Source organism: Laetiporus sulphureus (genome assembly GCF_001632365.1).
Source record: "Laetiporus sulphureus 93-53 unplaced genomic scaffold LAESUscaffold_46, whole genome shotgun sequence".
Taxonomy (NCBI): Eukaryota; Fungi; Basidiomycota; class Agaricomycetes; order Polyporales; family Laetiporaceae; genus Laetiporus; species Laetiporus sulphureus.
Window position 1 is genome coordinate 203,799 of NW_024468555.1, and position 14,371 is coordinate 218,169.

The following is a 14,371-nucleotide window of genomic DNA, read 5'->3' on the forward strand; positions in this document are numbered from 1 at the left end:
CCAGACCCGTGTCCGCATTCGGACGGTGACTCGGCCCGGGGATCTCTAGCGTTCGCACGTAGCCTGAAGACGCGTTGCTCCAAGACGGCGACGCCGTCATCGTCCGCACTCGGGCGGCCGTGTCTAAAAATCGACAGTGGACTTGAAGTTGCCGTTGCTCAGTGGCGTAAGTGCATCGGAAGCGAAATGTCGAATGTGTTCGTCTACACCTATAGAAGACGCGTCATCACGTCAATTCTTCTAGAATAGTATGTTCGTATAAGCTGACGTTGACGCTCGGAGGCGTTGATGACGGTCGGTCGTCTGGTCACATTGAAGTGAGTCGTGGGTCGTATGTCAGGGCCGGTTATCTGGTCCGACCCCACGATGTCGACGTCGAGTACTTACGAATATATCTGGTACGTGAGGATCAGCACGCTACCCCCATTTTTTCCGGAAGATCGGCTACTCACCTTCCGATATGAACAGAACGTTGACGCTCCTGCGCGTCTCGACAGGGTGTCAGTGCAATTTCGTCGTACAAGTGCGTCTTTTCCTTTTTCGTCCGCCGGCGGTTGCTTTCGTCCGAAGAATGCAGTTAAAGCTAGCTGAACCGCTTAGCGAATGAGATGTCGGTAGTTGCGTCTATATCTGCCGTAAGAAGTTAGAATGCCGTCAATCAACCTAAAAAGATCATCACATATTACTCACCTTCCGGCATGGGGAAATGCGTTGACGCTCAACAAGGCGTCGAAGTAATTGCGAGACGCATCGCAAGTCAGCGCACACTTCAGCCTACATTCGGGCGGGTTGATGCTGGAAGTCGTCTATAGATACTAAATTAGCATATCGCTCGCTTGTCTCAAAGTCGCATTGAACTCACCCTTCGTAACAAAGAATACCATTGACGCTCAAACAAGGCGTCGCTATTGCTGTCGCATGCGCTGAAGATCTTCAGAGATGTCGAACGCGCGCAAACCCCGAAGTCGACCGTCCATGTTACATTCGCGCACAAACCCGACCCCAGGGAATCGACCGCGAAGACCAATAGTTGTATGGCGAACCGAGAATAGTTGTCGCTCGACGCTCTAGTGGAACTTGAACATCGACGCATGCGTCGGAACGTGTGAGCTTTCATCGCCACCCTACTCCCGCCGCTTGAGTGCTGAAATGTTAGTATTCAATCCCCTTCTGCGCTTCCAGTCACCGTGGCATTACTTACCGTTGTCATGGACCTCCTCAACGTCCCCATCTGACGAAGGACTAATCAAGTCACTATCGCTGTTCCACCATCTTCAGTTTGGTGAACGTGCAATACCATACTTACCTTATCGTGCCCGAACCGAGAATAGTTGTCACTGGACGCTCTCGTGAAACTTGAACATCGACGAGCTTTCATCGCCACCCTACTCCCGCCGCTTGAGTGCTGAAATGTTAGTATTCAATCCCGTTCTGCGCTTCCAGTCACCGTGGCATTACTTACCGTTGTCATGGACCTCCTCAACGTCCCCATCTGACGAAGGACTAATCAAGTCACTATCGCTGTTCCACAATCTTCAGTTTGGTGAACGTGCAGTACCATACTTACCTTATCGTGCCCGCGCTCACGCACGAAAGTGGTCTTTAGTGGACGAACTTCTTCAGATCGCAGGCGGCAACTGCAGATTACACATCCGATCGGGAACGACCATGTCTAACATATTAGTATCTGGTCATCTTGACGTCTTGGCTTACCTTCGCTGTTGAATGTCATCGTGTCAATATCTGCCCATCGAACAGAAGCTCGCTTACCTTTGGCGAACCGTACCTCCAAATAACAAACTTTTCTTTGCAATGTTAGTCACGCAACCTGTTATTACGCTTACCTCATCTTTCGAGGTCATAACGTTAGTATGCAAACGCTGTTAGTACGCTTACCTTATGTTCTGAGAATTGGTTTGAGTGTTAATGTCCAAACGCTGTTAGTACGCTTACCTTATCTTCCGCTTACCTTATCTTCTGAGATTTTCCTTGTGTGTTAGTACCGTTCCGCTATGGAAAGTTCGCTTACCTTTCACCGATCGTACCTGCAGTTCAACGAAATTCCTCGCAAGGTATTAATAACTGATCCAACTAACCCAGCTTCGACCTGACTTAGCGTCACGCAATAACAAACCGTACGTCCAATCAACTCGAGGAGATCCTCTTTTTATTGTAGTGCAACAACGCTAAGGACACAAAGCTACTGCATCCCAGCGCAGCCCACCGCAATCGACATAGAACGTACAGTCTGTCACACGTTAATTCGCTACGCCGCTTCTCCAACAGACACGCTCGTGCCACGGCACACCAGCATCCACACTCTAGTGCCGGCACTGTCCGTCACACCACCGTCACTACACTCTCGCACCGGTGCCATTTCTGAGGAGCAACTCCGCGCTGCACGCCCGCATATTTATACGTCGAAGCCTGAGCGCCTCGACGCGGTCTGGCGGCAAGAGACGTGGGAAATCGGAGGAAAAGGCTGTGCTGGGTGAAAATGCGAATGACGAGGCCTGCCTAATTTGGAGCCATGACCACGTTGATGATTGATCCGTCCGGAGAATGCACGTGATTGTTAGCGCTCGACGCCTCGCAACGCCATAAGTTCCAACTCTATACGGCCGTTCAATTTCTGTGGCCATGATTCGATGCCCATCTTATCTCACGACAGGGCGGTTTTATGCTGCGTCCGTGTGGCTTAGCACGGTGGTGCTCGCAAAGTTTTTGTCGTGTTGTGGTCTCACCGAGCGAGTAGATGGTAGCTATTTCGGATCGGCAGGCTGCCAGGCCGTCTGCGTCAACGAATCATAGTACAGGTCACTTGGGTTTACCGTGGTGAGCACTTTGAACCAAGCTTGTAATCATTGGCTCCATTCGCTGTGCGCCTTACTCCAAGTTGCCATCCCTCATTGGCCTATCTGATTTCAGCACGTCCGGAAATGCATTTTTCAGATGATTGCTACGCGTCTGCAGTGTTCATCGACGGAATGAATAAAGCTAAGCATATGACAGGCCTATATGGCTTCCAGCTGCCCTTTTGTCAGTGTTACTGCACGCTTGCTCCGCGCGTCATGCTTCGCATGATCGTCGGCAAACTGTGAGAGTGCTGAGCAGCTTAATGTTCCGGCAGTTCACTGATAGTCTCCGCATCTTCAAGATATGATAGTGTCCTCCATGTTTAACTCGAACAGGGACGGCATGTTCTCTCTGTGCTCATTCGAGAATGTCACTCATTTCATATGATCCCTATTGACTGTTTACGGCGTTCGGCTTTGCTCTAGCCAGAATGCACAGACGTACAATTGTGAGCACCATCGCTCGCAGTGCAAGTTCAATGACTGACGTTCTATGGACAGGCCATCACCAAGTTCGAAGATGTTCAGTCCTCACGGAGCGTACTGTATGGTTTCTCTCTCGCTGGCCATCAATTACACTCGGCCGCTTCCATCCTATTTTCTGTGATATTCACCGTTGCGCGCTTCCCATCTTCGTGTCCATCTTTCCTTTATATATCGTATGCGGTTATGACAGGTTTTCCAAGGTATCAACACATCGGTTGTTGTGCCGGTGGGCAGTGCCTTCGTGAGAAATTGCCTCACTTGGAAACAATACCGTTCCTGCTATTTATATGCTGGGATCTACATCATGGGAAGTTGAGTACGTTACTGATCTACGAATATTATTTTTATCCGTTTGACGTTCTCGCACTGCACGACATTTACGGCACTTGGTATATCCTCTCAATGTAGTGGGTGCACCATGCGATGATCACGTTGGCTATAAGACGGGAGAACAATAAACTTCGTCTCAGCTACATTGTCGCGGCGGGTATGGAGGCTGGCCCACAAGTGAGGATAAATCTTTACCGTAGTGCACGTTTTCCGTGCTATGCTCCAGTCTCAGCTTTGTACAGGCAATTTTGGTCATGCTAATAGCACAGTAGAGTTCTCCCAATTGGTAGCGAGGGCAAAGCACTCACACCTCAGCGTAATGGATGTGCACTCACTGACGGCAATTTGTAGACTATGTTACTGCAGATACAGGAAGATGCATGAAAATCTGGGCTGGGGTGTAGCGTCCGCACGATTTAATTTTTCCTGCTGTGTCTATGGGGTAACACGAAGTTGCCTGCAAATTCATGAACTCCGTTTTTGAAGCGGCCTCTGTGCAATATGGCGGACTATACCGTTAGAGATCAATCCCCGGTAGTGCAGACTTTGATGTCCCCTCACCAGTCTAACGGAAGTCTGGTTGAGAAGAGAACTCCACGCCACTAAGATCCAATAATCTGGACGTGCAGCCACCATTAATTGTCGACGCGCCACGCGCAAGAGCAGTATCACGTGGGCGCGTTCGTGTGCCGTTTTCGCATGTGAAATCGCTTTCGATGATGGCTGCAGCTTCGTGCTGAAATGGACTCGCCATATTCCCTCCTTAGCGGCACCTGTTTTCTAGCCAGCGCCAGCTGCGGCCTGCGTCTCTCCCGAGAGCAATACAATGTCTTCGCCGTTGTCGCCAGCGAAGACGGGTGGCCGAGCGGCTCTGGCACGCATAGGTGATGCTCTTGCCACTCTCCCGAACGACCATCCCGTACAGGTGCTCCTGCGCACCTACGCGCTCTCTCTCTCCCTTGCTCTCGGGCCAGCTTTCCTGCCTTTCTTCACATCCGCAAAGGCTCGCATCAATGGACTGCAGCGGCTGAAGAAGCTGCTCGTGCGAGAACTGAGCGCGACTGGATTCGCGTGCGCGATGGCCGTAGGCGTCGGCGGAGGCGCTATCATCAGGGAGGCATGGAACCTGCTCTGCGAGAAGCTGAAGGACGAAGAAGACAGCACAGCCGCGGGGTCCGGAACAAGGAAGTTAGCACAATACCTTGCCAGCGTGAAGGACTCGCATAGGACCTTCCTCTCCTATATCCTCTCGTCCTCTCTCGCCATCACGCTTTTCCATGCTGGACGCATTCGCCCAGCTCCAGTTGAGCTCCTCCTGGCTGGAGACATACCGATAATGCCGGCGATCACCGCTCCCAAGGCACGACGAGCTGGTCCGCGACCGTCGATCACTCTCGATCTGACGCTATTACTTCTTGTGCGCGCGATGGACGCCCTCACGCAGATTGGCATACGCAAGTACTGCGAGGTGACCACAAAAGATGAAGAGAAAGGCAAGCGCGTACAAGAAAAGAAACGGCTTTTGAGAACCAGAGTAGACGCGATGGTGTTTTGGGCCTGTAGTGCAAGGTTCGTGACACTTTCCTTGTACGAGTGGAGTTCAAGTTCAAAGCAGAGACACTGTACAGGATAATTTGGTGCTTCCTCTATGAGCCCGAAAGGTTGGGCCTTTCAACTGCTCGAACGCCTCTCACGCTAAGCTCATCCCCACCAGGCTGCCCCGATCTTATAACAAATGGTATGCACCCCCACCCCCCAACGCAGTCCATCAAATGCCCCAACAAACTAATGGATCTCTATCTCCAGGATCATGACCTTAGCGAACATTGATCCCCGCATACTCGCGGCCCTCCGCGCGCTTCGCTCCGGCGCGTGGTCCTACCGCCGGCATCAATCCACGCAGCCACATTTACTCTCCTCGCTTTCACACGACCTCGGCTACCCGTCCGCCTGGGGTGACGTGAAGCGTCTACCCGCATACGGTGGCGCCACAGCGAACGCGGCCTGGCAGGCGCTGGGCGTCTCCGGCAGACAAGGCATCGGCGGGATTCCTTGCGAGCTTGTACATGGCGGCGTCACCGGCGGGAGCTGCACCATGAATACGTTGATCAGAGGTGCTCAGGCATTCGCAAGCGCATTTGCGCTCTATTTGCCGGTATGCTCGTCCCTACGTAGTCATGGACATCTCCATCATGCTAAGTTGCTCATGTGATAGGTTCATTTCCTACCCATACTGCTCTACCGCCCGCGTGCACTCCTGCAACCCGCGCCGGTCCTCGCGACGCTTGCTGCCGTGCTGCGGAGTGCATCCTTCCTTAGTACGTTCGTCGCATCCATATGGGCCGCTGTCTGCCTCGTGCGCACAACGGTCCTTGCGCGCGCGTTGCCGTGGATATCACACGATTTCTGGGACGGCCCGTTCGGATGCACGTTCGCGGGGAGCTTGGTGTGCGGCGCGAGCATCTTCGTTGAGCAGGGGCGCAGGCGCGGCGAGATTGCGCTGTACGTACTCCCAAGAGCGATCAGGGCATGCCTGCCCGAAAGGTGGGTAACAGGCGGCGGGAAGAGCGTGAAGTACGGGGAAAGGTCAGTCTAATCGGGGATAATTACGCTCGCCGTGTCGCTAATGCATTGAACAGGATTGCTTTCGTCTTATCGTTGTCAACGATCTTGACCGCTGCCACGCACCGCCCAGATTCGCTGCGCGGGCTGTCGCGATGGGCAGTGGCCTTTGTGATGAGAGGGCCCAACGTGGCCTTCTGGAGGCGCAAACGAAATTCCATGCCAGCTCCAGCGCCCTCCGAGCCAAAACCAGTCGAGTCAGGCGACTCGGATCTCTCAAAATGACGAACGGCTGGTCCATGGATAGGCATCAGAAATTATACTCCGCATATACCCAATTGGTTTAGCTGTACATATTCATCTGAGATGTTGCTGTATAGCACGGGATGTTGCATTATCCCCTCCATAGACGTAGTGTGTGATCGTAAAAGGAGCAGCTGGCAATCAACGTGTTTCCAATCCCTTCGTTTTCGCCTCTAAACGACCAGTCAACGCCGTATGCAAGCGACTTGTGCGCGTCGTAGCGCGTTACGACCTGCCATGGGTCCGCCGAGGACTTGAACGATTGTCCAAGTTCTGCATCGCCAGAGTCGCTGAGATCAAAGCGGATGACCTTGAAACCGTCGTGCATGCATGCCACAAGGAGGTCATTTTTGCGCGAGGGGGATGGATGCCACTTCACGCGCCAGGCCCCTCCGCCGACGTCGGCCTGTGTGAAGGGAACGAGCGGTTTGCGCGTGTCGAACAGACGCACGGTGTTGTCGTAGCTGGCGTATATTGTCAATTCGTATTCGCAGAGCGAGAATGGTGCAGAATCACGTGCCGACAGCGAGAAGGTGCTCGACAAATGGGTGACTGTGTATGGTAGTCACGCCGGCATCGAAGCTATGAATGGTCAGCTTTGCTTGCATGGCACAATGTGGTGCCTTATACCGTTTATTGGTGAAAATGGGTTGAGTAAAGCCCTCTCTGATGTCCCAGCCCTTCATCTTGAGGTCATCGCCGCCTATACAGATGGCAATGAAGCGTTAGTACCACATTGTCGTGGATTTTATCTCACACTAATACCACGCTCACCTGAATAGACGATATTGGTATCCCAGTAGTCCCACGCGGCGATCCAAGGCTCATAGTCGTGTGCATGCCAAGAATCGGTCACAGTCATGCCAGCGTCATCAGGATGCAACAAGGCTAAAGAGCCATCGGATAGCGAGACAACCAATGATCCGAGAGAGCTGAAGGAATGTCAGCTTCAGTCGATCCCTGCACGCGCTCCTTACGTACGTACTCGGTGCACGCCGATTCGACCAGTCGATCGATAGACAAAGGATATCCTCAGAAGCACAAGCGATGGTTTGCACTTGCTCCATGCATGGCTGCGTCTGAAGTAAGTTCACTGTGCACCTCAGTTCTATAACAGCCTACCTCCTCGTCTTGTTGCAAGGAATGCAGCGTGATACGACCCTCAGAGTCTGCCACTGCCAAGCGTGGAGAGGCAGATGCTGCTCGGTGGCACCTACGGTTCACTAAGTCAACTCACATGATCCCACCACCACAGAAAGATGTGCACCATTTTATGTCCAGAATTGCGGGCAGGGCTGTCTTCTGTAGCAATGAACTGTGAGAATCAACGAATATGTGAATTTTGCATAGTATGCGTGCAATAACGTAAACGCACCATTGTTCTTCCACGTTCGGATTTACTTCAAAAAGAAGGCATTCACCGCGCCTTTTCTGCTTCTTTGACACAGGGGACGTCGACTGCTCTATGTTGTCCCGTTCCTCAGGCGCGTTCGTCCCAGTCTCTTCCAGCTTGTAAGTCCCGCACACGAACACATCATGAAAATCAGGATGTGGACAGAATTCGACAGAATCAGCTGGCCATATGGTATCAAAGCCAGACATATGCACCGAGGGGTTACTAGGTGATGGACGCGAGAAGGGACCGACGCGTTTCATCGCGACGCGTGCCGCTCGTGATCAACGCGCTGCGCGTCTCCCGCAGTGGATAGCCTCCCCGCACTCTCACCTCGTTCATCCGTTCATTCTCCTGCTTTTCACCGCTCGTCCTCGCCATGGCCGAATTTGTCCAACGGCTCGATCCCATCAAGTTGGTGCAAGTAGAGACGGTCGGTCGCAAGTCGACCTTACTCCTGTTTATCCGTTAACACGTCGTTCCGCTGCGCACAGGCTCTCTCATTCGCCGTCAGTGCCTTCGATGCACCCAACTACAACCTCCCTATCTTCTTGTTCGGAATGTACACGCAAGAGGTCGCCGAAGCGACGGAGTCGCTGAAGTTGGTGAGCTTCTTATATTTCGTTCGCAGACGCTCCCGCTAAAGCATGACAACCAGTTCATATACCTTCTGAGCGCTTCCGTGCTGTACGATCTCATCTGGATGTACAATAACCATCAGAATTGGTTCCTCAAGCTGATCACAATTCTCACCTTGGCACTGAAGGTAAAAACTCTCATGATCTACGCTGCTTCCCAATTGCACTCAATTCTTCCCACAACAAGATACCCACCGTGCTGGCCTTCTTGTCCGCCTTGCGACAGAGGGGTGCGCATTTATCCGGGATTAGTTTCCAGGGCAACGACGTGGGAGGAGGGGCTACAGGTAAGCATGCTTGTTTTTCCCACCGTTGAAAGCCGCTCATTCCAAAAGCAGTCTGGTCAATGCCTGGCGGCTTCACATCCAGCGGAAGAGACGGTTATCAGAGCGTTGATGAGCCTGCAGAAGTCCAGACGCCAAAGCCGCTAGGGAGTACACAGCCAGTGCCCACTACCCAACCGAACGCTCCGGGAGCATATCAGAACGTGTAATATTGATCATAATACCTATATGAGCCATGACAATGAGTCTACTATTGATACAGCCCATCCATATGCACATGAGACTATCTAAAGGAACTTCGCTCCCTGTTCCAGTCACAAATAAGTATTGCATACGTCCACGCCGCGTTTCGATCACTCACCTGCGATAGAATCACTCCTTTTCACAAGTGCGCACCGATTGATCCATCCTACACAACTGTCATCAGATGAGGGATCCCGCCCCATGTATTCGCACCATGCACAACATCATGGTTGATATTACTGATACATCCGCGACACTGTCAAGCCGTGTCCTTTTGGTCAATTCGTCATATCTTTCGCAGCAAACAGATGTCTAGTCTGAGCTCTGCTTCTCCAGCACGCGCTGCTTCAGTGTCTCCCAAGCAGCGGGATGCTTCTCCTTCCAGTGCTGCGCGAGCTGCTCGATAGTCACCTCAGTTATATACGACCACGTTGACAGGATCATCATCCGATATGCAGATACATCCGCTCTCCTTCTCTGGACCTTGACACGCCTCCCATTCGTCGGTCATCTCATACTGCGTACCCTCTACCCAGCGTCTCCACGCTTCGCGAAGACCCTTCTCCAAGTTTCTTGTCCAGCGCATCGTATCGAATAGAGGCATTCTGTCCCTGTTGAGGAAGATATTGCGACGAAGGCTCATCAGCGTTCCCCGGCCTCGTGGCACAACCGTCCCAGAGGCATCCAGCATCAGTACGTAGCGGACACTTTCCGCAAGCTGGATGGCGCGCTCTTTGTAATCGTCGATGGAGTTCACCACCATCAACCTCTCGAACTGTGTCGCTCTTGCCATGCTAGCGGCTACGCGAGAGCACATCTTGTGGGGGTGCTTTGGGTATGTCAGGATAGGCGTGCCTGTCCACAGCACACTGAAAGACCTGTTAGCGAGCTACCTAGATTGTCATTAGAGACGCGCACTCACTCAGCAGCTACCGTATGAGCATTGCACTATAAAGTCGCAGTCAATCGCGACTATCGACAGAAATGAAACGGACGAGACCGACCTCAACGGTGTCCAGAAAGAGGTCAGCTACACGGCAACGATACACGTGCTCCTTTTTCCTCGCCACATCAGTGAAACGAATGCGTGAAGCAACCTTTTCTCCTGCCCAAGTCCTTGCCGTGCGCAGAAGGTGTTCTTCGCCGGCTATGGGGAATCGCAGCAGCCATAAAACGCTATGAGGAACCCTCACAAGGATCTCCAACCAAGTTGCAAATATACCCTGCATCTAAAGTCAGTGATCACCAACAGCTGACGAAGACGACTCTCACCGGGTCAATCTATGTTCGTGGTGAAGAGTTAGTGGTCGCTTCCCCCAAGGACGTCTACATGGCGTGGCCTACTTTGTAAAGCTGCTTCATACATCAGAAGAGTCCATACAGACTGCCACCGGCAATCTCACCTGACTGAAGTTTGCAAATATCACAAATTCTCTGTGTCGTGAGTCAAGCATGATGTCGTGCGACGCGGTCATGGGACGCGTACTGAGGCAAATCAGGAAATATTCCTCGCCTCATCTCCGCCCGCCTCTTCTCTTCGTCCAGCCACAATTGTTCAACAGGAATACGCTCCCGTTCCTCCGGCGTTAAACATTCGTCTTCTCGATAGGATTGTTTGTGATCGGTGACCATAAAGGAGTGCTGCACAGTTCATGAGCCATCAAGTGTCCCTAGTGGAATAGACGACACGAACAGGAACGTTCATGAGTTTCTCCGTGCTGTAAAGCAGCATGACATCCGATATAAGCCGTATGAGAGACGTATAACGTACTAAACCCAATCGTTTGAGCCTGATTCCGGGTCCGCATCGGCGTCAAGATCAAAGGTGAGATAGTCCTCATCTCGACTGTCACCGCGAGACTTGCGCCATAGTTCCGTGGCACTCATCTCAGGAGGGCACGAGGTTTCGCAGCCAACCAGATAATCGCACCAGCCTGGATGTCGCAACGTGAATTCCATTGTAGCTAGCGCGCTGATGGCCTGTAACCCACCAGCCGACAATGTCCCGGCATATCCCATCAGTTGAATTTGCACTGGACAGGGACGAACCGCAAAAATATCATTCCTTGCACCCTTTGTGTAGCCACCCAGATTGATGACTGAAAGTGACAAGTCAAGTGGTGCTACATGTCAGCAAGCGGAGAAATGCTCACGGATGTGAATGTCCTGCCGGAGGATATGCTCGACAACGGCGTTCGCAGGCCATGTAGACACGTCAATAAAGTTCTCGACTTGCTGCGCAATTCGCGGACGATAGTCACTGCCATCCCATGGGCTCGTGGTATAGAGGAAAACGTTGAACTTGTCTCGATCATGAAAACCAAAGACAGATTGCATCAAGTGGGACAGAGGATGGTCACTATGAGGAGTCAAGTTCAGATCCACGCAGTAGCATATAACAAACATCTTACTTGACATCATTTGAGACATAGCCGATGTTCAGCTTCCCGTGAAGCGGAGGCGGCGGGGGACGAAAGACATGCTTGGGGAGCCATGTTTGCGAGAGCGCCATATACGATATGCGAAGAGCGTTCCGATGCGTGATGAGACGAGTCATCCTCGGAGACAGCGGATACGTAAACTGCGAATCCACGTGAACACGGGTGCGTCCGCTACAACGCGGCGGCACTCACAGTATGGAAAGGGAGGACCGACGGCACAAGAGGGCTACTCAAGTTTGCCGGGAGGATCGGTCGCAAAAAGAAACCAGCGAGATCTGATGAGTTGCCAAGCATGGGCTGGTCCGACGAAACAGTCCTGCCGTACGCCTTCAGGTACCACTGACGCTGGAGTCGTGGTTGCACCCAGTCGATGAAACGAATGATGAAGCCCGTTTCGTTGATGCCTCCCAGAAGACGATTCTCGTCGCCATAATAGCGACCCAGACATTTCCGCCATCGCGCCTTCTCGTCCTCGCGGAGCGAACGGCCTCGCGCCGTCTCGACGACTTGCAGCCACTCATCTACCGTGGCCGATTTCCTGATGACGCCAACATTCTGCATGTATCCGGCATCGATCTGCTGTTCGCAAATCTCGACCATTTTCGTGATCCAGCCGGCACGTCCTTCGCTGCTAGGCGGGATAACACCCCCACTGTCGTCAACGCCAATCCCTTGCGGTACGGTCCCCCGTCCCCGCCAGTCGCACACGGAGCAGAGAGAGTTCACCAGGCCACATATCGCTTCCGGGAGGTTCGAATTCAGACTGACGGCGCGGCGGTAGTAGTCGATCGCGTCCCACGGGCGGCCCTGATCCGCAGCGATGGTAAGCATCTCGGAAGAACCGGTGATCCTGCAGCATACCATGTCTTTGATTGCATTGGCCAAGTTGGCCCAGGCGATGTCGAAGTCCGATTTATGCTGTATCGCTTTCATGTAAAACCTTCACGAGTGATGTCTATCAGCCGCCAGGAGATCACCTCAAGCAATGTCTAAACATACTCGATAGCCTCATTGACATGCCCTTGATCCTTCAAGAGGGAACCCATATTGGTGAGAAGGTGAGGATGACCTGGATCGAGCTGCAGGCCGACTTGATAGTAAAGTTTCGCAAGTACAGGCCCGTCTACCACATGTCTCTGACCTTGCAGGTCGCGTACCGTCCTTGCAGACGACAGCGAGCACAACAATATCCCAATGTTGTTGTACGTCGACGGCGATGAGGATAGCGACAGAGCAAGATAATATAGCAGAATCACGAGTGATGTGCTGACGCTGACGCTGCCATTATCGATCGGAAGAGGCCTGTTCGCAGACGAATCGTCCTGCAACCTTTTCGCCAGAGTGAGCAGTACTGTGCTTGTCATCAGGTTTGTCTTCTGACGTGCGTCTTCCGATGACGCGTTCCAATTCCCGCTGTCGGGATCCCGGGTACACATCGAAGGAAGGACACCGCCGGAGTAAGGAAATAGCACCATCGGCAGATGCATTATTTGCTCGGGGAGAAGAAGGACCGTAGGTAAAATGCCTCCCCCCAGGCGCAGAAGCGCATTGAGAAGCCTGTGCGAGGAAGCATGCACATAGCGGAGGATTGGAAAGTGGTGCTCGCTCATGTGTTGCACCGTAATGTTCATGCTCTCCGCGATCTCCGTGGGTATATGTCCATTCGAGACAGCGGACAGCATATAGCCAGCGACGCAGACTGCAAGGACAAGATCAAGCATGGTATAACACTCGTCATCGGGATACGGCAGAGGCGGGCGGATGACCAGCTCGACAGCCTTGAAGTAGTCTATAATGGCATCTTCGACGCCATCCGGCCGGATCAAGGTGCGTAGGGTCCCGGCGATAAAGAAAAGCCTTTGCAGTCGATGCAGCTCGTGCGTGGGGACAGGCGTGCGAAGCCGTCCATCTGGGTCCACAACCTCCCGCTGGATGTGTTCGCACATTCTTATCGCCTGCAGGTACGTCGTGAAGCGGCGTTGATTATCTAGCACGTTCTGGGTGGCAGAGAACAGCCTGCCGAGTACGTTGTCCTGTGAGCATCGTTAGCATCGGCTTCTTGGGAGAGTCATGAACGCTTCACTATAGCATCCCAATAGGTCGGCTTGATTCTGAGGGCCTTCAGCCACCACTCAAAAGCCTTATCGTCTTGACCCATTGCTTTGTATGTTGTGCCGATGTTCGACATCGCCTCAACGTAGGTGTTGTCGATGGCCAGCATGTCATGGCTGAGCTTCAAACTAGCTTGGTAATCGCCCAACGCATGATATGTGCAGGCGAGTAATAGCAGAATAGGCAGGTGGCGAGGATGGAGCGAGCGCAACGTCGTGAGAAGTGGGAGCAGTTGGAACTTGTATACGTTTTCTGTCGAGACAGCGACTGACGTGATGGGCATGGACATTGGTGTATGGGTGAGCCCGGCTGCTGGTGGCTGGGTCGATGACTCGTACAGATGATACGCGTATGCCATCGCAGCATCACGAGCCATGGTCGTAGCAAATGGACTGGCCGTTTCCGATCCTGGCGCGGACAGTACAAAACTGGCGGCAGCTTCTAGCGGGACGGGATTCGGCTGGGCATCAGGTCGTGTTGTAGGCGATGTCTGAGTAGCAACTTGCACCGAATCGCCTGCCATACCTGTATCCACAGAGATTGTTGTAGCACCTGAAACGGGGTGTCAGGGTTTGATGAGCAGCTGAGGCAAAGGGAGGCTTGCCCTCATGCTCGGGGGGGTTGCCTATTGCCGCTGGAGAGAGTCCCACCTGTGACAGGAACGGTCTCGCGGTGGGGGGCATAGTCGTATCCGCCAGAGCCGCAGAAGACGCAGCATCTCTGG

General features: G+C 52.9%; 5 protein-coding genes across 5 annotated transcripts; 2 read left to right on the plus strand and 3 right to left on the minus strand.

Moving 5' to 3' along the window:
- Window positions 1-123: 123 nt before the first annotated feature.
- LAESUDRAFT_762601 (uncharacterized protein) lies at window positions 124-1,093 on the minus strand (the record flags this gene model as incomplete). Its single annotated transcript, XM_040913127.1, has 5 exons — window positions 124-209; window positions 269-382; window positions 453-481; window positions 691-806; window positions 863-1,093. 5 exons carry the CDS (start codon window positions 1,091-1,093, stop codon window positions 124-126), a joined length of 576 nt encoding a protein of 191 aa, XP_040760455.1.
- Window positions 1,094-4,497: 3,404 nt separating this feature from the next.
- Window positions 4,498-6,518, plus strand: LAESUDRAFT_661269 (uncharacterized protein; the record flags this gene model as incomplete). Its single annotated transcript, XM_040904921.1, has 6 exons — window positions 4,498-5,240; window positions 5,300-5,332; window positions 5,386-5,409; window positions 5,478-5,826; window positions 5,887-6,257; window positions 6,311-6,518. 6 exons carry the CDS (start codon window positions 4,498-4,500, stop codon window positions 6,516-6,518), a joined length of 1,728 nt encoding a protein of 575 aa, XP_040760456.1.
- Window positions 6,519-6,627: 109 nt separating this feature from the next.
- LAESUDRAFT_738605 (WD-40 repeat-containing protein) lies at window positions 6,628-8,138 on the minus strand (the record flags this gene model as incomplete). Its single annotated transcript, XM_040910914.1, has 8 exons — window positions 6,628-7,000; window positions 7,053-7,118; window positions 7,167-7,239; window positions 7,311-7,468; window positions 7,518-7,609; window positions 7,659-7,749; window positions 7,804-7,851; window positions 7,912-8,138. 8 exons carry the CDS (start codon window positions 8,136-8,138, stop codon window positions 6,628-6,630), a joined length of 1,128 nt encoding a protein of 375 aa, XP_040760457.1.
- Window positions 8,139-8,236: 98 nt separating this feature from the next.
- On the plus strand, window positions 8,237-9,228 carry LAESUDRAFT_705762 (uncharacterized protein). The gene is made up of 5 exons (XM_040906599.1): window positions 8,237-8,362; window positions 8,424-8,534; window positions 8,588-8,695; window positions 8,755-8,854; window positions 8,903-9,228. Exons 1-5 carry the CDS (start codon window positions 8,309-8,311, stop codon window positions 9,058-9,060), a joined length of 531 nt encoding a protein of 176 aa, XP_040760458.1. The 5' UTR covers window positions 8,237-8,308; the 3' UTR covers window positions 9,061-9,228.
- A 278-nt stretch (window positions 9,229-9,506) lies between these two features.
- LAESUDRAFT_661152 (glycosyltransferase family 41 protein) lies at window positions 9,507-14,023 on the minus strand (the record flags this gene model as incomplete). The annotated part of the gene is made up of 14 exons (XM_040904915.1): window positions 9,507-9,963; window positions 10,017-10,042; window positions 10,099-10,323; window positions 10,486-10,528; window positions 10,581-10,735; window positions 10,788-10,812; window positions 10,866-11,028; window positions 11,086-11,193; window positions 11,248-11,453; window positions 11,506-11,675; window positions 11,728-12,342; window positions 12,397-12,475; window positions 12,535-13,568; window positions 13,619-14,023. 14 exons carry the CDS (start codon window positions 14,021-14,023, stop codon window positions 9,507-9,509), a joined length of 3,711 nt encoding a protein of 1,236 aa, XP_040760459.1.
- Between the last annotated feature and the right edge of the window lie 348 nt (window positions 14,024-14,371).

Excerpts from the sequence above, each read along its gene's own strand:
- LAESUDRAFT_705762 (XM_040906599.1), top strand. The coding sequence starts at position 8,309 with ATGGCCGAATTTGTCCAACGGCTCGATCCCATCAAGTTGGTGCAAGTA. Across the intron at positions 8,696-8,754 it reads TTCTCACCTTGGCACTGAAG|ATACCCACCGTGCTGGCCTT; the intron begins GTAAAAACTCTC and ends TCCCACAACAAG. Across the intron at positions 8,855-8,902 it reads CGTGGGAGGAGGGGCTACAG|CAGTCTGGTCAATGCCTGGC; the intron begins GTAAGCATGCTT and ends TCATTCCAAAAG.